Source organism: Kogia breviceps, chromosome 1, assembly GCF_026419965.1.
Source record: "Kogia breviceps isolate mKogBre1 chromosome 1, mKogBre1 haplotype 1, whole genome shotgun sequence".
Lineage (NCBI taxonomy): Eukaryota > Metazoa > Chordata > Mammalia > Artiodactyla > Physeteridae > Kogia > Kogia breviceps.
This window is the reverse complement of record NC_081310.1, coordinates 47,906,818-47,928,790: the sequence shown is the minus strand read 5'-3', so window position 1 is coordinate 47,928,790 and position 21,973 is coordinate 47,906,818. Positions and strand designations below refer to the sequence as shown.

Here is a 21,973-nt window from a genome sequence, read left to right as displayed (position 1 = left end):
GGCAATAAATAGCAAAATAATGTAGAAGAACGAATAAGTGATCTGGAAAATAGAATAATGGAAACCACCCAATCAGAACAGCAGACAGAAAAACAAATGAAAAAGAATGAAAGCGACATACGAGACTTATGGGATAATATAAAGCATGCCAATATATGCATAACAAAGATCTCAGAATGAGAAGAGAATAGGGGATCGAAAATGTATTCGAAGATATTATAGCTGAAAACTTCCCAAACCCAAAGAAAGAAACATCCAGGTAAAGGAAGCACAGAGGGTCCCAAACAAGATGAATCTACACAGACCTACGCCAAGACATATCAAAATTAAAATGGCAAAAGATAAACACAGAGAATTCTAAAGGAAGCAAGAGAAAACAAGGAGTCAGTTACAAGGGAACCTCTCTCTGTAAGGCTATCAGGGGATTTCTCTACAGAAACTTTGCAGGCCAGAAGGAGTGGCAAGATATATTCAAAGTCGTGAAAGGGAAAAACCTACTATCTAGCATACTCTACCCAGTAAGATTATCATTTAGAAGAGAAGGAGAGAGAAAGAATTTCTCAGACAAGCAAAAACTGAAAGAATACAGCAATACTAAACCTATCCTAAAAGAAATATTGAAAGGTCTGCTTTAAATAAAAAAGAAGCAAGAATCTATAGGAAAGGGAAAACCACAGTAGGAAAGGCAAATATATAAAAGGACTGTACATCACTTAAATAGCCAGTACACAGATTAAAAGAATATAAATAAAAACTTTGTGAAAGTGATTGTAACTACAATGAACACCAAAAGGATAAATAGAAAGATATAAAATAGGACATCAAAATCACAAAATGTGGGGGAGGGAAGTAAGAAAATGTAGATTTTTAAAAGAACGTGTTTGAGATGATATGACTACCAGCCTAAAGCAGGTGGATATAATAATGGGTTAACATACTTGAAAACCAGGGTAACCACAAATCAAAAACATATAATAGATTCACAAAAACCAAAAAGAAAACTCAAGCATAATAGAAAAGAAACCAACAAAACACAAAAGGGAAAACAAAAAGAACAAGAAAGGAACACAGAAGAAGTACAAAATCAACTGGAAAACAAGGTTTACAATGGCAATAAATACATACCTACCAATAATTACCTTAAATGTCAATGGGTTAAGTGGAAATGACAAGAAAGCAGGGGGTAGCAATACTAATATCAGATGAAATAGATTTTAAAACAGGCCGTAAAAAAGCTAAAGGACACTATATAATGATAAAAGGATCAATACAAGATATTACATTCATTAACATATATGCAAGGAATACAGAAGCATCTAAATATATAAAATAAATACTAGCAGACATAAAAGGAGAAATTGACAGGAATACAATAATAGTAGGAGACGTTAACACCCTAATGACATCAATGGACAGATCTTCCAGACAGAAAATAAAGCCACAGAGACCCTACATGACACAATACAACAGTTGGACTTAATTGATATTTTTAGGATATTACATCCAAAAAACCCCCAGAATAGACACATTCTTTTCAAGTGCACATGGAACATGCTGTGGGATATACCACATACTAGGACACACAAAAAAAGCCTTTCTGACCACAGTGGCATAAAACTAGAAATCAACCACATAGAGAAACGAGGAAAAAAAACCCGATTACTGGGAGACAAAACAACATGGTACTAAATATTCAATGGGTCAATGATGAAATCAAAGAGGAAATTAAAAATACCTTGAGACAAATGACAATGAAAACACAACCATAAAAAATCTATGGGGTGCAGCAGAAGCAGTCATAAGAGGAAAGTTCATAGCAATACAAGCCTTTCCCCCCAAAACAAGAAAAATCTCAAACAACTTAACTTACCACCTACAAGAATTAGAAGAATTAGAAAAAGAAGTACAAACAAAACCTAGAGTCAGCAGAAGAAAGGAAATAATAAAGATCAGAGACGAAATAAATAAAATAAAGGTTAAAAAAACAATAGAAAAATCAATCAAACCAAGAGCTGGTTTTCTGAAAGGATGAACAAAATTGCCAGGCCTCTGGCCAGGCTCACCAAGAAGAAAAGAGACAGAACCCAAATAAACTAAATAAGAAATGAAAGAGGAGAAATAACAACTGATACCACAGAATTACCAACAAACATAAGAGAATACTATTATATGCCAACAATACAATTATATGCCAACAAATTGGACAAACTAGAAAAAATGAGCAAGTTTCTAGAAACATACAGCCCACCAAAACTGAATCAAGAAAAAATAATTTGAACAAAATCACCAGAAGTGAAATAGAATCTATAAAAATAATTAAAAACAAACAAAAACAAAAAATCCCCCAAAACTCTCTGCAAACAAAAGTCCAGGACCATGGGCTTCCCTGGTGGCGCAGTGGTTGAGAGTCCACCTGCTGATGCAGGGGACACGGGTTCGTGCCCCAGTCCAGGAAGATCCCACATGCCGTGGAGCGGCTGGGCCCGTGAGCCATGGCTGCTGAGCCTGTGCGTCAGGAGCCTGTGCTCCGCAATGGGAGAGGCCACAGCAGTGAGGGGCCCACGTACCGAAAAAAAAAAAAGTCCAGGACCAGATGGCTTCACTCGGGAATTCTACCAAATATACAGAGAAAACCTTATACCTATCCTTCTCAAACTCTTCCAAAAGACCAAACAGGATGGAACACTCCCAAAGTCATTCTATGAAGCTGTGATCATGCTGGTACCAAAATCAGATAAAGATACCACAAAAAAAGAGAATCACAGGTGAATGTCACTGATGAATATAGATGCAAAAATCTTCAAGAAAATATTAGCAAACCGTATCCAACAACACATAAAAAAGATTATAGGGCTTCCCTGGTGGCGCAGTGGTTGAGAGTCCGCCTGCCGATGCAGGGGTCACGGGTTCGTGCCCTGGTCCGGGAGGATCCCACATGCCGCGGAGCAACTAAGCCCGTGAGCCATGGCCGCTGGGCCTGCGCGTCCGGAGCCTGTGCTCCACAGCGGGAGAGGCCGCAGCAGTGAGAGGCCCGCATACCGCAAAAAAAAAAAAAAAAGATTATACACCATGACCAAGCTGAATTAATCCCAGTGTGACAAGGATGGTTCAACATAGGCAAATCAATCAATCCCAGTGTGACAAGGATGGTTCAACACAGGCAAATCAATCAAAGTGATACACCACATTGACAAAGGAAAAGACAAAAACCGCATGACCATTGCAACAGGCGTGGGAAAAGCATTTGATAAAATTCAAAACCCATTCATGATAAAAACTCTCACTCAAGTGGGTATAGAGGGAATATATAGCAACATTGTAAAAGCCATTTATGCCAAACCCACAGCCAACATAATACTCAACAGTAAATACTAAAAGTCTTCCTGCTAAATTTAGGAACAAGACAAGGATAACCACTCTACCACTTCTATTCAACATAGTATTGGAAGTCCTAGTACTCAGAGAAGAAAAAGAAATAAAAGGTAGCCAAATGGGAAGGCAAGAGGGAAAACTGTAATTATATGCAGATGACATGATACTCTATACAGAAAACCCTAAACACACAAAAACTATCAGAATAAATTCAACAAGGTAGCAGTATACAAGATTAACATACAGGAATCTGTTGCATTTCTTTACACCAACAATGAAGAATCAGAGTAAAAAACAATCCCCTTTAAAACTGTTACAAGGACAAGATGTCAGAGTAGAAGAACCTTGAGCTCACTTCCTCTCATGAGCACACCAAAATCAAAACTAACTGCTGAACAACCATCAATAAAAAAGACTGGAAACTAACAAAAAAGATATTCTATATCCAAAGACATAAAGAAGAAACCCAATGAGATGGTAAAAGGGGCACACCTGCTATATAATCAAATCCCATACCCCTGGGACAGGTGACCCACAAACTGGAGAACAATTACATCACAGAAGTTCTCTAATAGGAGAGTTCTAAGCCTCACGTCAGGCTCCCCCGTATGGGGGTCTGAAATAGGGAGGGGCCTCCAGAGCATCTGGCTCTGAAGGCCAGAGGTGTTCAAGTGCAGGAACTCCACAGGAATGGGGAAAAAAGAGACTCCACACTTCTAGGGCACAGACAAGGTCTTGTGCTCACTGGGATCCAGGGCAAAAACAGTGACTTCATAGGAGCCTGGGCCAGACCTACCTGCTGGTCTTGCAAGGTCTCCAGGGAAGGCAGGGACAGCTGGGGCTCAATGTGGGGACAAGGACACTGGTGGCGGAAGTATTGGGGAATATTCACCAGTGTGAGCTCTTCTGGAGGCCACCATTTGGCACCACAACCTGGCCCCATCCAACAGCCTGTAGGATCCTGGAAGGCCTCAGGCTGAACAAACAACAGGGCAGGAACACAGTCCCCTGTGCTGATGAGCACAGGCTGCCTAAAGACTTCCAGAGCCCACAGCCACCTCTAAACATGCCCCTTGACATGGCCATGCCCACCAGAGGGCAAAGATCCAGCTCCACCCACCAGTGGGCAGATAACAGAAACAAGAAAACTACTATACAGCAACCTGTGGAACCAAGTCTGCAAAAGCAGTTCAGAACCTACCCTGGGAACAGCTGGTCTCTGGCCCTTGGGTGGTAGGGCCAGAGAAGGGAGTGTACTACTGGGACACATAGGACACCCGTACAGGGGACCACCTCTCCAAGGTCAAGAAACATAAATAACCTTCCATACACATTAAGATACAAATAGAAATTTAGACAATGAGACGGCAGAGGAATATGTTCCAGACGAATGAGATAAAACCCCAGAAGAACAACTAAGTGATGTGGAGATAGGCAACCTATCCAAGAAAGAGTTCAGAGTAATGATTGTAAAGATGATCCAGGAACTCAGGAAAAGAACGATATCCAGAGCAAGAAGTTACAAGAAGTTTTCAACGAAGAGAAAATATAAAGGACAGCCAAACAGAGTTCAAGAACACAATAAGTTAAATGAAAAACACACCAGAAAGTCTCAATAGCAGAACAAATAAGGCAGAATAATGGATAAGTGATCTGGAAGACAGAGTGGTGGAAATCGTTGCCATAGAACAGAATAAAGTAAAACAAGAATGAAAACACATCAGGCAAGTTTGAGACCTCTGAAACAAGGTCAAACACACCAACATTTGCATTATAGGGGCCCCAGAAGGAGAAGAGAGAGAGAAAGGGCCTGAGAAGATATCTGAAGAGATAATAGGTGAAAACGTCTCTAACATGGGAAATGAAACAGCCAACCAAGTCCAGGAAGCACAGAGAGTCCCACACAGGATTAATCCAAGGAGGAACAATCTGAGACACATAATAATCATTGACAAAAATTAAAGATAAAGAAAAAATACTAAAAGCAATAAGGAAAAAGCAACATATACATGGGAATTCCCATAAGGTTATCAGCTGATGTTTCATAAGAAACTCTGCAGGCCAGAAGGGAGTGACACAATATATTTAATGTAATGAAAGGGAAAAACCTACAACCAAGAATACTCTACCCAGCAAAGTTCTCATTCAGATTTGATGGAGAAATTACAAGCTTTATAGACAAGCAAAAGCTAAGAGAATTCAGCACCACAAAACCAGCTTCATAACAAATGCTAAAGGAGAGACTTCCATACAAAATGGCAGAGTAGAAGGACATGCTATTACTCCCTCTTGCGAGAACACCAGAATCACAACTAGCTGCTGGACAATCATCGACAGGAGGACACTTGAACTCACCAAAAAAGATACCACACATCCAAAGACAAAGAAGCCACAATGAGATGGTACGAGGGGCGCAATCACAGTAAAATCAAATCCCATAACTGCTGGGTGGGTGACTCAGACTGGAGAACACTTATGCCACAGAAGTCAATCACTGGAGTGAAGGTTCTGAGCCCCACATCAGGCTTCCCAACCAGGTGGTCCGGCAAGGGGAGGAGGAATTCCTAGAGAATCAGACTTTGAAGGCTACTGGGATTTGATTGCAGGACTTCGAAAGGACTGGGAAAAACAGAGACTCCACTCTTGGAGGGCACACACAAAGTAGTGTGCGCATTTGGACCCAGGGAAAGGAGCAGTGACCCCAGGGGAGACTGAACCAGACCTACCTGCTACTGTTAGAGGGTCTCCTGCAGAGGTGGGGGGTGGCTGTGGCTCACGGTGGGGACAAGGACACTGGCAGCAGAAGTTCCGGGAAGTACTCCTTGGCATGAGCCCTCCCAGAGTCTACAATTAGCCCCACCAAAGAGCCCAGGTAGGCGCCAGTGTTGGGTTGCATCAGGCCAAGCAACCAACAGGGACGGAACCCAGTCCCACCCATCAGCAGTCAAGCAGATTAAAGTTTTACTGAGCTCTGCTGAGCAGAGCAACAGTCAGCTCTACCCACCACCAGTTCCTCCCATCAGGAAACTTGCACAACCTCTTAGATAGCCACATCCACCAGAGGGCAGACAGCAGAAGTAAGAACTATAATCCTGTAGCCTGTGGGGAAAAAACCACATTCACAGAAAGATAGACAAAAGAAAAAGACAGAGGGCTATGTACCAGATGAAGGAACAAGATAAAACCCAGGAAAAACAACTAAATGAAGTGGATAGGCAACCTTCCAGAAAAAGAATTCAGAATAATGACAGTGAAGATGATCCAGGACCTCGGAAAAAGAATGGAGGCAAAGATCGAGAAGATGCAAGAAATGTTTAACAAAGATCTAGAAGAATTAAAAAACAAACAAATAGAGATGAACAATACAATAACTGAAATAAAAATTACACTATAAGGAATCAACAGCAGAATAACTGAGGCAGAAGAACGGATAAGTGACATGGAAGACAGAATGGTGGAACTCACTGCTGTGGAACAGAATAAAGAAAAAAGAATGAAAAGAAATTAAGACAGCCTAAGAGACCTCAAGGGATGACATTAAACACAACAACATTCACATTATAGGGGTCCCAGAATGAGGGCAGAGAGAGAGAGAGAAAAGACCAGAGAAAATATTGGAAGAGATTAGAGTCGAAAACTTCCTTAACATGGGAAAGGATATAGCCACCCAAGTCCAGGAAGCACAGAGAGTCCCATACAGAATAAACCCAAGGAGAAACATGCCAAGACACATAGTAATCAACTTGGCAAAAATTAAAGACAAAGAAAAATTACTGAAAGCAGCAAGGGAAAAACAACAAATAACATACAAGGGAACTTCCATTAGATTAACAGCTGATTTCTCAGCAGAAACTCTACAAGCCAGAAGGGAGTGGCATGATATACTTAAAGTGATGAAAGGGAAGAACCTAAAACCAAGATTACTCTACCCGGCAAGGATCTCATTCAGATTCGATGGAGAAATCAAAACCTTTACAGACAAGCAAAAGCTAAGAGAATTCAGCACTACCAAACCAGCTTTATAACAAATGCTAAAGGAACTTCTCTAAGTGGGAAACAAAAGAAAAGGACCTACAAAAACAAACCCAAAACAATTAAGAAAATGGTCATAGGAACATACCTATCAATAATTACCTTAAACGTGAATGGATTAAATGCTCCAACCAAAAGACACAAGCTTGGTGAATGGATACAAAAATAAGACCCATATATATGCTGTCTACAAGAGACCCACTTCAGACCTAGGGACACATACAGACTGAAAGTGAGGGGATGGAAAAAGATATTCAATGCAAATGGAAACCAAAAGAAAGCTGGAGTAGCAATACTCATATATCAGATAAAATAAGACTTTAAAATAAAGAATGTTACAAGAGACAAGGAAGGACACTACATAATGATCAAGGGATCAATCCAAGAAGACGATATAACAATTATAAATATATATGCATCCAACCTAGGAGCACCTCAATACATAAGGCAACTGCTAACAGCTCTAAAAGAGGAAACTGACAGTAACTCAATAGTGGGGGACTTTAACACCTCACTTACACCAAGGGACAGATTATCCAAAATGAAAATAAATAAGGAAACAGAAGCTTTAAATGACACAACAGACCAGACAGATTTAATTGATATTTATAGGACATTCCATCCAAAAACAGCAGATTATACTTTCTTCTCAAGTGCGCATGAACATTCTCCAGGATAGATCACATCTTGGGTCACAAATAAAGCCTCAATAAATTTAAGAAAATTGAAATCATATCAAGCATCTTTTCTGACCACAACGCTATGAGATTAGACATGAATTACAGGGGAAAAAAACGTAAAAAACACAAACACATGGAGGCTAAACAATACATTACTAAATAACCAAGAGATCACTGAAGAAATAAAAGAGGAAATAAAAAACTACCTAGAGACAAATAACAATGAAAACACAACAATCCAAAACCTATGGGATGCAGCAAAAGCAATTCTAAGAGGGAAGTTGATAGCTATACAAGCCTACCTCAAGAACCAAGAAAAATCTCAAATAAACAATCTAACCTTACACCTAAAGCAATTAGAAAAAGAACAACAACAACAAAAAACCCCACCAGTTAGCAGAAGGAAAGAAATCATAAAGATCAGAGCAGAAACAAATGAAATAGAAACAAAGAATAGCAAAGATCAATTAAACTAAAAGCTGGTTCTCTGAGTAGTTAAACAAAATTGATAAACCATTAGCCAGACTCATCAAGAAACAGAGGGAGAGGACTCAAATCAATAAAATTAGAAATGAAAAAGGAGAAGTTACAACAGACACTGCAGAAATACAAAGCATCCTAAGAGACTACTACAAGCAACTCTATGCCAATAAAATGGACCACCTGGAAGAAATGGACAAATTCTTAGAAAGGTATAACCTTCCAAGACTGAACCAGGAAGAAATAGAAAATATGAACAGACCAATCACAAGTCATGAAATTGAAACTGTGATTAAAAATCTTCCAACAAACAAAAACCCAGGACCAGATGGCTTCACGGGTGAATTCTATCAAACATTTAGAGACAAGCCAACACCCATCCTTGTCAAACTCTTCCAAAAAACTGCAGAGGAAGGCACACTCCCAAACTCATTCTATGAGGCCACCATCACCCTGATACCAAAACCAGACAAAGATACTACAAAAAAAGAAAATTACAGAATGATATCCCTGATGAATATAGATGCAAAAATCCTCCACAAAATACTAGGAAACAGAATCCAACAACACATTAAAAGGATCAAGTGGGATTTTATCAAGTGGGATTTATCCCAGGAATGCAAGGATTCTTCAATATATGCAAATCAACCAATGTGATGCACTATATTAACAAATTAGAGAATGAAAACCATATGATCATCTCAATAGATGCAGAAAAAGCTTTTGACAAAATTCAACACGATTTATGATAAAAACTCTCCAGAAAGTGGGCATAGAGGGAACCTACTTCAACATAATAAAGGCCACATATGACAAACCCACAGCAAACATCATTCTCAATGACGAAAAACTGAAAGCATTTCCTCTAAGATCAGGAACAAGACAAGGATGTCCACTCTCACCACTATTATTCAACATACTTTTGGAAGTCCTAGCCATGGCAATCAGAGAAGAAAAAGAAATAAAAGGAATACAAATTGGAAAAGAAGTACAAATGTCACTGTTTGCAGATAACATGATATTATACATAGAGAATCCTAAAGATGCCACCAGAAAACTACTAGAGCTAATCAGTGAATTTGGCAAAGTTGCAGGATACAAAATTAATGCACAGAAATGTCTTGCATTCCTATACACTAATGATGAAAAATCTGAAAGAGAAATTAAGGAAACACTCCCATATACCATTGCAACAAAAAGAATTACCTAGGAATAAACCTTCCTAGGGAGACCAAAGACCTGTATGCAGAAAACTGTAAGACACTGATGAAAGAAATTAAAACATGATACCAATAGATGGAGAGATACACCATGTTCTTGGATTGGAAGAATCAATTTTGAGAAAATGATTATACTACTCAAAGCAATCTACAGAGTCAGTGCAATCCCTATCAAATTACCAATGGCATTTTTTACAGAACTAGAAAAAAAAATCTTAAAATTTGTATGGAGAGGGCTTCCCTGGTGGCACAGCGGTTGTGAGTCTGCCTGCCGATGCAGGGGACACGGGTTCGTGCCCCGGTCCAGGAAGATCCCACATGCTGCAGAGCGGCTAGGCCTGTGAGCCATGGCCACTGAGCCTGTGCGTCCAGAGCCTGTGCTCCGCCACGGGAGAGGCCACAGCAGTGAGAGGCCCGCGTACCGCAAAAAAAAAAAAAAAAAAAAAAAAATTTGTATGGAGAAACAAAAGACCCCGAATAGCCAAAGCAGTCTTGAGGGAAAAAAAACAGAGCTGGAGGAATCAGACTCTCTGACTTCAGACTATAGGACAAAGCTACAATAATCAAGACAATGTAGTACTGGCACAAAAACAAAACATAGATCAATGGAACAAGACAGAAAGCCCAGAGATAAACTCACGCACCTATGGTCAACTAATCTATGACAAAGGAGGCAAGGATATGCAATGGAGAAAAGACAGTCTCTTCAATAAGCGGTGCTGGGAAAACTGGAGAGCTACATGTAAAAGAATGAAAGTAGAACACTCCCTAACACCATACACAAAAATAAACTAAAAATGGATTAGAGACCTAAATTTAAGACTGGACACTATAAAACTCTTAGAGGAAAACATAGGAAGAATATTCTTTATCATAAATCACAGCAAGATCTTTTTTGATCCACCTCCTAGAGTAATGGAAATAAAACCAAAAATAAACAAATGAGACCTAATGAAACTTCAAAGCTTTTGCACAGCAAAGGAAACCATAAACAACATGAAAAGACAACCCTCAGAATGGGAGAAAATATTTGCAAACAAATGAATGGACAAAGGATTAATCTCCAAAATATATAAACAGCTCATGCAGCTTAATATTAAAAAAAGACAACCCAATCCCCAAATAGGCAGAAGACCTAAATAGACATTTCTCCAAAGAAGACATACAGATGGCCAAGAAGCACATGAAAAACCGCTCTACATTACTAATTATTAGAGAAATGCAAATCAAAACTACAATTAGGTACCACCTCACAGCAGTTAGAATGGGCGTCATCAGAAAATCTACAAACAACAAATGCTGGAGAGGGTGTGGAGAAAAGGGAACACTCTTGCACTGCTTGTGGGAATGTAAATTGATACAGCCACTATGGAGAACAGTATGGAGATTCCTTAAAAAACTAAAAATACAATTACCATACGACCCAGCAATCCCACTTCTGGGCATATACCCAGGGAAAACCATAATTCAAAAAGACACATGCACCTCAAGATTCACTGCAGCACTATTTACAATAGCCACGTCATGGAAGCAACCTAAATGCCCATTGACAGATGAATGGATAAAGAAGATGTGGTACATATATACAATGGAATATTACTCAGCCATGAAAAGGAACAAAATCGGGTCATTTGCTGAGATGTGGATGGATCTAGAGACTGTCATACAGAGTGAAGTAAGTCAGAAAGAGAAAAACAAATATCGTATATTAACGCATATATGTGGAACCTGGAAAAATGGTACAGATGAACCGGTTTGCAGGGCAGAAATTGAGACACAGATGAGGAGAACAACCGTATGGACACCAAGGGGGGAAAGCGGCTGGGTGGTGGTGGTGTTGTTGTTATGAATTGGGCAATTGGGATTGACATGTATACCCTGATGTGTATAAGATTGATGACTAATAAAAACCTGCTGTATAAAAAAATAAAAAATTTAAAAAAACCCACAAAAACCCAGGACAGTCTTGATAACTGGCTAAACACTAAATGAACTACCCAACCCATATCCAACCAGACCCATCACCAGAGGGTAAATGACTTACCAGATTTGAGGTGTCTGAGCAAAATCTGTGTCCAAATCATTTACTTATCATTAAGCTGTGTAAACACTGACATGACCTCCAGGACGTCAGGCTATTAAAAAAAAAAAAAAAAACACAACAACAAATGCTAAAGGAAATTCTCTAGGTAGAAAAGGCCACAAGTAGAAACAAGAAAATTATGAAATGGAAAAGCTCACCAGTAAAGGCTAACATACAGTAAAGGTAAGAAATCATCCACACAAAAATATGATATATAAACAGGTAATCATGAGGAGCAGAGTACAAATATAGGTTATTTGAAATGCATTTGAAATTAAGAAACCAGCAACTTAAAACAATCATGTATGTATATAGACCATTATATCAAAACCTCATGGTAACTGAAAACCAAAAATCTATAATAGATACACATACAAAAAAAAAACTGAAACAAAAAAGGAATCCAAACACAACACTAAATGTAGTCATCAAATCACAAGTGAAGAGAACAAAAGAGAAAAGGAAGAAAAAAGACCTACGAAAACAAATCCAAAACAATTAACAAAATGGCAGTAAGAACATACTTATCGATAATTACCTTAAATGTAAAGGGATTAAATACTCCAACCAAAAGACACAGACTGGCTGAATGGATACAAAAAGAAGACGCGTATATATGCTGTTTACAGGAGACCCACTTCAGATCTCAAGACACATGCAGAATGAAAGCGAGGGGATGGAAAATGTATTCCAAGCGAATGAAAATCAATTAAAACCTGGAAGAGCAACACTCAGACAACCTAGACTTATTTTTTTGATTCTTTTTTACATTGTAATTTTCTGTCTCTGAAGTCTTCTTTTAATATATATTAATTAATTTATTTATTATTTTTGGCTGCACCAGGTCTTAGTTGCAGCACGTGGGATTTTCGTTGAGGCATGCAGTCTTTTCGTTGTGGTGCATGGGCTTCTCTCTAGTTGTGGGGTGTAGGCTCTGTAATTGTGCCACATGGGCTTAGCTACCCTGTGGCATGTGGGATCTTGGTTTCCTGACCAGGGGTCAAACCCATATCCCCTGCATTGGAAGGCAGATTCTTTACCATTGGACCACCAGGGAAGTCCCCCAAATAGACTTTAAAGTTTATAAGAGACAAAGAAGGACACAACATAATGATCAAAGGGTCAATCCAAAAAGATATAACAACTGTAAATATATATGACCCGATATAGGAGCACCTTGATATATAAGCCAAGTGTTAACAGACATAAAACGAGAAACTGACTAATACAATAATAGTGGGGGACTTTAATACCCCACTTACATCAATGGACAGCTCACCTAGACAGAAAATGAATAAGGAAACACAGGCCTTAAATGACATATTAGACCAGATGGACTTAATTAATATTTATATAGCATTCCATCTGAAAGCAGCAGGATACACATTCTTTTCAATTGCACATGGAGCATTCTCCAGGGTAGATCATATTTTTGGCCACAAAGCAAGTCTCAGTAAATTTAAGAAAGTTGAAATCATATCAAGTATCTTTTCCAACCACAACGTTATGAGATTAGAAATCAACTACAAGAAAAACACTGTAAAAAACACAAACACATGGAGGCTAAACAATATGTTACTGAAATACCAATGGAACATTGAAGAATTTAAAAAATGAAGATGAAGAATTCAGAAAATACCTAGAACAAATGAAAATGAAAACATGATGATCCAAACCCCATGAGATGCAGTAAAAGCAGTTCTAAGAGGGAAGTTTATAGTGATACAAGCTTACCTCAGGAAACAAAAAAAATCTCAAAGAGCCTAACCTTACACCTAAAGCAACTAGAGAAAGAAGAACAAGCAAAACCCAGAGTCAGTAGAAGGAAAGAAATCATAAAGATCATAGCAGGAAAAAATGAAATAGAGATGAAGAAAACAATAGAAGAGCTCAATGAAACTAAAACCTGGTTCTTTGAAAAGATAAACAAAATTGATAAACCCTTAGCTAGACTCATCAAGAAAAAAGAGGGCCCAAATCAATGAAATTAGAAATGAAAAAGGAGAAATTACAACCAACACCACAAAAATACAATGGACCATAAGAGACTACTATAAGCAACTATAAAACGGACACTGCTAGCTATAAAATGCCAATAAAAAGGACAACCTAGAAGAAACGGACGAAGTTTTAGAAAAGTACAATCTCCCAAGAACAAACCAGGTAGATACAGAAAATGTGAGTAGACATATTACTAACACTGAAATTGAATCAATTACTTAAGAATTCCCAATAAGCAGAAGTCCAGGACCAGATGGCTTCACAGGTGAATTCTACCAAACATTTAGAGAATAGTTAACATCTATCTTTCTGAAACTATTCCAAATAATTTCAGAGGAAGGAACACTTCTGAACTCATTCTATGAGGCCATCATCACCCTGATACCAAAACTAGACAAAGAAACCACACAAAAAAAGAAAATTACAGGCCAATGTCACCGATGAACTTAGATTCAAAAATCCTCAACTAAATATTAGCAAACCAAATCCAACAATAGGTTAAAAGGATCATATACCATGATCAAGTGGGATTTATCCCAGTGATGCAAGGATTTTTCAGTATCTGCAAATCAATCAGTGTGATTGAAGAATAAAAACCATATGATCATCTCAATAGATGCAGAAAAAGCTTTTGATAAAATTCAACATCCATTTATGATAAAAACTCTCCAGAAAATGGGCATAGAGGGAACCAACCTCAACATAATAAAGGCCATATATGAAAAAACCACAGCTAATAGCATACTCAATGATGAAGAGCTGAAAGCATTTCCTCTAAGATCAGGAATAAGACAAAGACGTCCACTCTCACCACTTTTATTCAACATAGATCTAGAAGTCCTAGCCATGGCAATCAGAAGAAGAAGAAATAAAAGGAATTCAAATTGGAATAGAAGAAGTAAAACTGTCACTATTTGCAGATGACACGATACCATAAACAGAAAATCCTAAAGATGCCACCAGGAAACTACTAGAGCTCACCAATGAAACTGGTAAAGTCACAGGATACAAAATTAATACACATAAATCTGTTGCATTTCTATACACTAAAAATGAAACATCAAAAAGAGAAATTAAGGAAACAATCCCATCACCATCACATCAAAAAGAATAGAATACCTACGAATAAACCTACCTAAAGAGGCAAAAGACCTGTACTCCAAAAACTGTAAGACACCGATGAAAGAAATTGAGGATGACACAAGCAGATGGAAACACTGTGTCTTGGGTTGGAAGAATCAGTATTGTCAAAATGACTATACTACCCAAGGCAATCTTCAGATTCAATGCAATCCCTAACAAATTATGAACAGCATTCTTCACAGAACTAGAGCAAAAAGTTTTTTAATTTGTATGGAAACAAAAAGGATCCCCAAAAGACAAAACGATCTTGCGAATGAAGAACTGAGATGGAGGAATCAGGCTCCCTGGCTTCAGACTATACTACAAAGCTACAGTCATCCAAACAGTATGGCACTGGCACAAAAACAGAAATACAGATCAATGGAACAGGATAGAAAGCCCAGAAATAAACCAACACACCTATGGTCAATTAATCTATGACAAGGAGGCAAGAATATACAATGGAAAAACGACAGTCTCTTCAATACTTGGTGCTGTGAAAACCAGACAGCTACATGTAAAAGAATGAAATTAGAACATTCTCTAACACCACACACAAAAATAACTCAAAATCGACTAAAGACCTAAATGTAAGACTGGATACTATAAAACTTCTAGAGGAAAACATAGGAAGAACACTCAGACATAAATCGCAGCAGTATCATTTTGTATCTCTCTGCTACAGTAATAGAAATAAAAAACAAAAATAAATAAATGGGACCTAATTAAACTTAAAATCCTTTGTATGGCAAAGGAAACCATAAACAAACGAAAAGACAACCTACAGAATGGGAGAAAATATTTGCAAATGATGCCACTGACAAGGGTTTAACCTCCAAAATATACAAACAGCTCACACAACTCAATACTAAAATAACAAACAACCCAATCAAAAAATGGGAAGAAGATCTAGACATTTCTCTAAAGAAGACATACAGATGGCCATAAGGCACATGAAAAGATGCTCAACATTGCTAATTATAGAGAAATGCAAATCAAAACTACCATGAGGTATCACCTCACACCAGTCAGAATGGCCATCATCAAAAAGTCTACAAACAGTAAGTGCTAGAGAGGGTGTGGAGAAAAAGGAACCCTCTCACACTGTTGATGGCAAAGTAAACTGGTATAGCCACTATGTTGAACAGTATGGAGTTTCCTTAAAAAACTAAAAATAGTGTTACCATATGATCCTGCAAGCCCACTCTTGGGAATATATCCAGAGAAAACCATAATTCAAAAAGTTACATGCACCCCTATGTTTACAGCAGCACTGTTTACAATAGCCAAGACATGGAAGCAACCTAAATGTTCACCAAAAGATGAATGAATAAAGAAGATGTGATATATATATATATATATATGTATATATATATACATTAACACACACACACACACAATGGAATATTACTCAGCCCTAAAACAATGAATAATACCATTTGCAGCAAAACAGATGGACCTACGCTTTATCATACTACATGAAGTCAGACAAAGACAAATATCATATGATATCATTTATATGTGGAATCTAAAAAAAATGATACAAATGAAATTATATACAAAACAGAAATAGACCCACAGACACAGAAAACCACTTACAGTTACCAAAGGGGAAAGGGGGGAGGGAGGGATAAATTAGGAGTTTGGAATTAACATACACACACTACTATATATAAAATAGATAACCAAAAAGGATTTACTGTATAGCACAGAGAATTATACTCACTTTATAATAACTTATAAGGGAAAAGAATCTGAAAAAAATGTATAGCTGAATCACATTGATGTACACCTGAAACTAACACAACACTGTAAATCAACTATACTTCAATAAAACATTTAATTATAATAAAAATAAAATGACAAAAAAAAACTTAGGAATAAACCTAACCAAGGAGGTGAAATACTTATATGCTGAGAACAATAAAACATTGATAGAGGATATTGAAGATGATTCAAAGAAACAGAAAGATATGCCATGTTGTTGGATTGGAAGAATTAATATAGTTAAAATGGCCATACTACCGAAAGCAATCTATGGATTAAATGTGATCAATATATCCATGACATTTTTCACAGAAGTAGAACAAATAATCCTAAAATTTATATGGAACAACAAAAGACCCAGAATTGCCAATGCAATCCTGAGGAAAAAGAACAAAGCTGGAGGCATAACCCTACCAGAATTCAGACAATACTACAAAGCTACACTAAGTAAAATAGCATGGTACTGGCACAAAAACAGATATATGGATCAATGGAACAGAATAGAGCCCAGAAATAAGCCCACGCACCTGCAGTCAATTAATCTCTGACAAAGGAGGCAAGACTATACAGTGGAGAAAAAAGTCTCTTCAGCAAGTGGTGTTGGGAAAGATGGACAGTTGTATATAAATCCATGAAGTTAGAACACTCCCTCACACCATACACAAAAATAAACTGAAAATACAAGATATGACAAGATAAACACAAGATACGGCACCGTAAAAGTCCTCAAAGAGAACACAGGCAAAAACATTCTCTGACATAAATTGTAGCAATGTTTTCTTAGGTCTCCCAAGGTAACAGAAATAAAAGCAAAAATAAACAAATGGGACCCAGTCAAGCTTATATGCTTTTGGACAGCAAAGGAAACAATAAACAAAACAAAAAGACAACCTACGGACTAGGAGAAAATATTCACAAACGATGCAACTGACAAGGGCTTAATTTCCAAAATATACCAACAGCTCATACAACTCAATCGTAAAATAACAGACGCGATTAAAACTGGACAGAATTAAATGCAATTAAAAATGGACAGAAGGCCTGAATAGACATCTTTCCAAAGAAGATATACAGATGGCCAACAGGCACACGAAAAGATGCTCAACATTGCTAATAATTAGAGAAACGCACATCAAAACTACAATGAGGTATCACCTCACACCGGTCAGAATGGCCATCATCAAAAAGTCTACAAATAAATGCTGGAGAGGGTGCGGAGAAAAGAGAACCCTCCTATATTGCTGGTGGGAATGTAAATTGGTACAGCCACTATGGACAACAGTATGGAGTTTCCTTAAAAAACTAAAAATAGAGTTGCCATATAATCCCACTCCTGGGCATATATCCAGAGAAGACAAAAATTCAAAATGATACATGCACCCCAATATTCACAGTAGCACTATTTACAACATCCAGATGTGGTCTCTACCATCACCTACTAAAAGAGGGACCCTTGAAAAAAATGTCTGAGGCAGGAAATATACAAGGTAAGCCTGGGTTATCTTATGCTAGTAAGCAAGGAACTATCAAAAAGTCCTGTATGAAATCATAGTGTATCAAGTCAACAAGATACAGGACCCAAGAGTGGAAGGATTAATTTGAGCATCAAAATAATGTCTGGAGTAAACTGAAACATTAAATACACAGGAAATCTACAAGCTCATTGTAGTGAAGTCATCTGTTTCCTTTGGAAGTTGCTAGAGCACCAACTCACTCTCAAAACTGATAAGACATTTATCTGGTCTTTAAGAAATGTATTTGAGGAAGATAAATTGTTAAGTTCCTAACAGAAAAATTCCAGCTAATGCAGAAAAGGTGATGGAATTTAGAAAATCACCATTAATTGAAATAGAGGTCAGGGTAACATACACCAGTGAAATGTTAAAATCATTAGGTGACAGGTTAATAAATGGTGAACTTCAAATGCAGGGATCAGGCTGACCCCACCTAAATCCACTGATAAATCATCACTAAAAGTTGGACAACCAGATATGTGCCTTCTTGACGTGAAGGGACAGAGTACACAGTGCACTTGAGAAAATTCATTCCTAAAATACTGAATCTGAATCTAGTCAAGCCTCTGGATGTAACTTCCACTTTATAGGGATAAAGGACTAAGTTAAAGTACACATAAAGAAGCAAACAGCCATATGTTGACGTTCTACAGGACAAATGACCTGGCTCCTTCAACAAATGAATGATATGAAGTCAAAGGGGAGTAGGAGATGGCAATCAAAACAAATATGTGGATAATGCCTGGACACTGATTCAAACAAAGGAAAAGGCAGGTTATCGGTGATATGCCAGAAATCAGCAACTTTCATGTTCTAGCTATGATTTGATTAATACTGGTTACTAGTTGAGATATTAGCTAGAGCATTTCAGTTAGTAAGTTGTAATATAAATTTAGGAAATACGAATCCAAGGTATATCATAATTCCCTCTCATGACCTCACCTGACTTCCAGACTTGACTTTCCCATCAGGACGACACTTGCATCTCAAGCACTGTACAAGTGAAATCTGAACTCAGGTACGCATCTTCCGTTTCCCCTAAACCCATTCTTTTATCCCCCAAATTATCTATTTTGGAGTTGCCTTCTACCATCTATATAGTAGCCCTTACCAGGAACCCAGAGAAAGTTCTTTACCAATTAAATATAATCAGTTTCTAAGTGTTGCCCAATTTTCCTTCCTAAACACTTTTAAAATTTGTCCTCTTGTCTACTTTGCTAATACCACTACTTTAGATCAGGCCCTAGTCTTCCTGAACAATTAAGACATCCTCCTAGCTGCTTATCTTGCTTGTAGTCTTTTCCTCTCATGGCCGTCTACCAGACAGCTGTCATTTGTCTGTAGAGCAAACTATCACGTCGTTCCTTTACTTAAAACTCTCCAACAGCTGGCATTTACGGCCTTTGTCGTGTGCTGCTTAGTTCTGATACACTGAAGTGACTGCAATTTCACTGTTTGATGCCTTAGTGCATTTGCTTCCACTGTTCCCTTTGCAAACAACCTCATCCCTTGCCTCCTGATTTAAATTCACATGTCAGCTCCAGGAATACCTTCCAGACTGATGTTAGGTAGGTGCATCCATACCACCCTGTGTACATTTTATCATGGGGCTGATGACACTATTGAGTTACCGCATGAGACAACACTTTGCTACCTTTACTCGTTTCTGTTACAGATGAAATAAATATGAATATAGAGAATATATACCATTCTAGCAAAACTCATCCTCTTTGGACAGATTTTCAGGGCTTAAAGAGACATATTTTGTTCTAAGGGCCCTTGAAGATGGAAAAAGAAAACAATTAGTGGTTTTGGTTTTGTTCAGCCATCACACCAAGAAGTTGAGCATTAGTTAGATAATCCAGAGCATCAGCTTTACCTTCCAATGTATTATCTAACAATCAACTAAAAGTAAAGTGAGCTATGCAGGTCAGGGTAGCCATCCTAGGATTAAAAACTGCCATAGATGAGCATTGACATGTATGTCAATGAGTTGAATTAACAAGAAGATAACACTGCTGTATGAAATAATGCTCTTAAAGTACAGGAACACTTACATGTTGCTAAAAGATTAAACATGATGGAAAAGACAACTATACAGACCATATTTCCACAGAAATATTTTTTATTACTCTACTCTTCACACTATGCTTGGGAACAGTAATTTATTAAGTCCAAGAGAAAAGATAATTCACTGACAGAATGAAACTTCCAAATTTTTTCATTTAAAATTTAAAAGTAATTTAACTATAGACAGCATCAGGTAGAGAAGACCTTTATTCTGGACCCCCATAAAAACTAGGTTTTTGTCTATTAGAGAAGTCCCTTCTTGCCAGAACTGGTTTTCCTGTAAGCTCAGTAGGTTCTGGAGCTGATGATTACCACATTGCTCGCTGCACGCCAGACAGCTGCCCATGGTCGGCTAAGTGACGGAAGACAATACGACTAAGCCTCCAGCGCCGCTTTACACCTCGTGGACGGGATGTCATAACACACCGATTCCTGATTCTAACAGGACAGCTATCCCGGGGAAGGGCAGCAATTTCTTCATCAGCCACTTCCTAAGGGAAGTCACAACATTATTTAAACAGATCACATGCATTTATTTATTCTAGATGATTAGTCAATGCTCAGAGGAAGAGAACAAAGGGCTAGATTCATTAATGGAGACAAGTTTGGCCAAAGAACCCTGGACACTATAGTGAACTTTAAGCTCTGAGTAGAAACAAACAGATCAGAAAAATGACAAATGTTTGACATACAATGTAATTTTTCAAAATTTAATTGAAACAATGTAGATACACAAGAATCCACAAACCATAAGTGTAAAGCTCAACAAGTTTTCACAAATAGAACATAGCCGTGTAACCAGCAACTAGATTAAGAAAAACTATCCGCACCCCAAGCCTTCCCTCTGCCTCCTTTCAGTCACTGACCTCCTGGCTAAGAGCTAACCTGGTTACTAACACCACCGATGAATTTTTCTTGTTTTGATTTTATATAAATGTAACTATGGAGTATAATAAAAACCAATCTTTTTTATTCATTTCTCTTTGGCTTCTTTCACTCAAAATGCTTGTGAGAGTCTTCATACTGGTGCATGTGTTGTAATTTGTTCATTCTCGTTGGTGCTAATTTTTGTTGTGTCAATATGCCATAATTCATTTATCCATTGTACAGCTGATGGACATCCGGGTAGCTTCTAGTTTGTTGTTGGTTTTTTTTTCCGGTACACAGGCCTCTCACTCTGCTGCGGCCTCTCCCGCTGCGGAGCACAGGCTCTGGACGCGCAGGCTCAGCGGCCACAGCTCACGGGCCCAGCTGCTCCGCAGCACGCAGGATCCTCCCGGACCAGGACACGAACCCATGTCCCCTGCATGGGCAGGCGGACTCTCAACCACTGTGTCACCACGAAAGCCCTCTAGTTTTGAGCTATTACAAATAGAGCTGCTATAGACATTCTAATTTCTCTTTTGGAAAATATATGAATGCATTTCTGTTGTCTCCCCAAACGATTTTTTCCCAGCTTTACTGAGATATAACTGACATATAACACTGTGTAAGTTTAAGGTGTACAATGTGATGTTTTGATGCATGTATATACTGTGAAAAATAACTACCACAATAAGGTTAGTTAACACCTCCATCACCCCACATAATTACTTTTTTTGGTGTGTGAGAACACTTAAGATTTACTCTTTT

At 38.1% G+C, this 21,973-nt stretch overlaps 1 protein-coding gene across 2 annotated transcripts in view; it reads right to left on the bottom strand.

The window, feature by feature from the left end:
* Positions 1-21,973, bottom strand: part of MRPS14 (mitochondrial ribosomal protein S14) — a 62,813-nt gene that overhangs the window by 6,278 nt on the left and 34,562 nt on the right. The window contains exon 3 of one of the 2 annotated variants that reach the window (XM_059046396.2): positions 20,379-20,832. The exons of the other annotated variant lie outside the window; for it this stretch is intronic. Coding sequence (XP_058902379.1) covers positions 20,650-20,832 — 183 coding nt within the window. The 3' untranslated portion in view covers positions 20,379-20,649. Of the gene's footprint in view, positions 1-20,378; positions 20,833-21,973 lie in introns of those variants that run through there. 2 annotated transcript variants of the gene reach the window in all.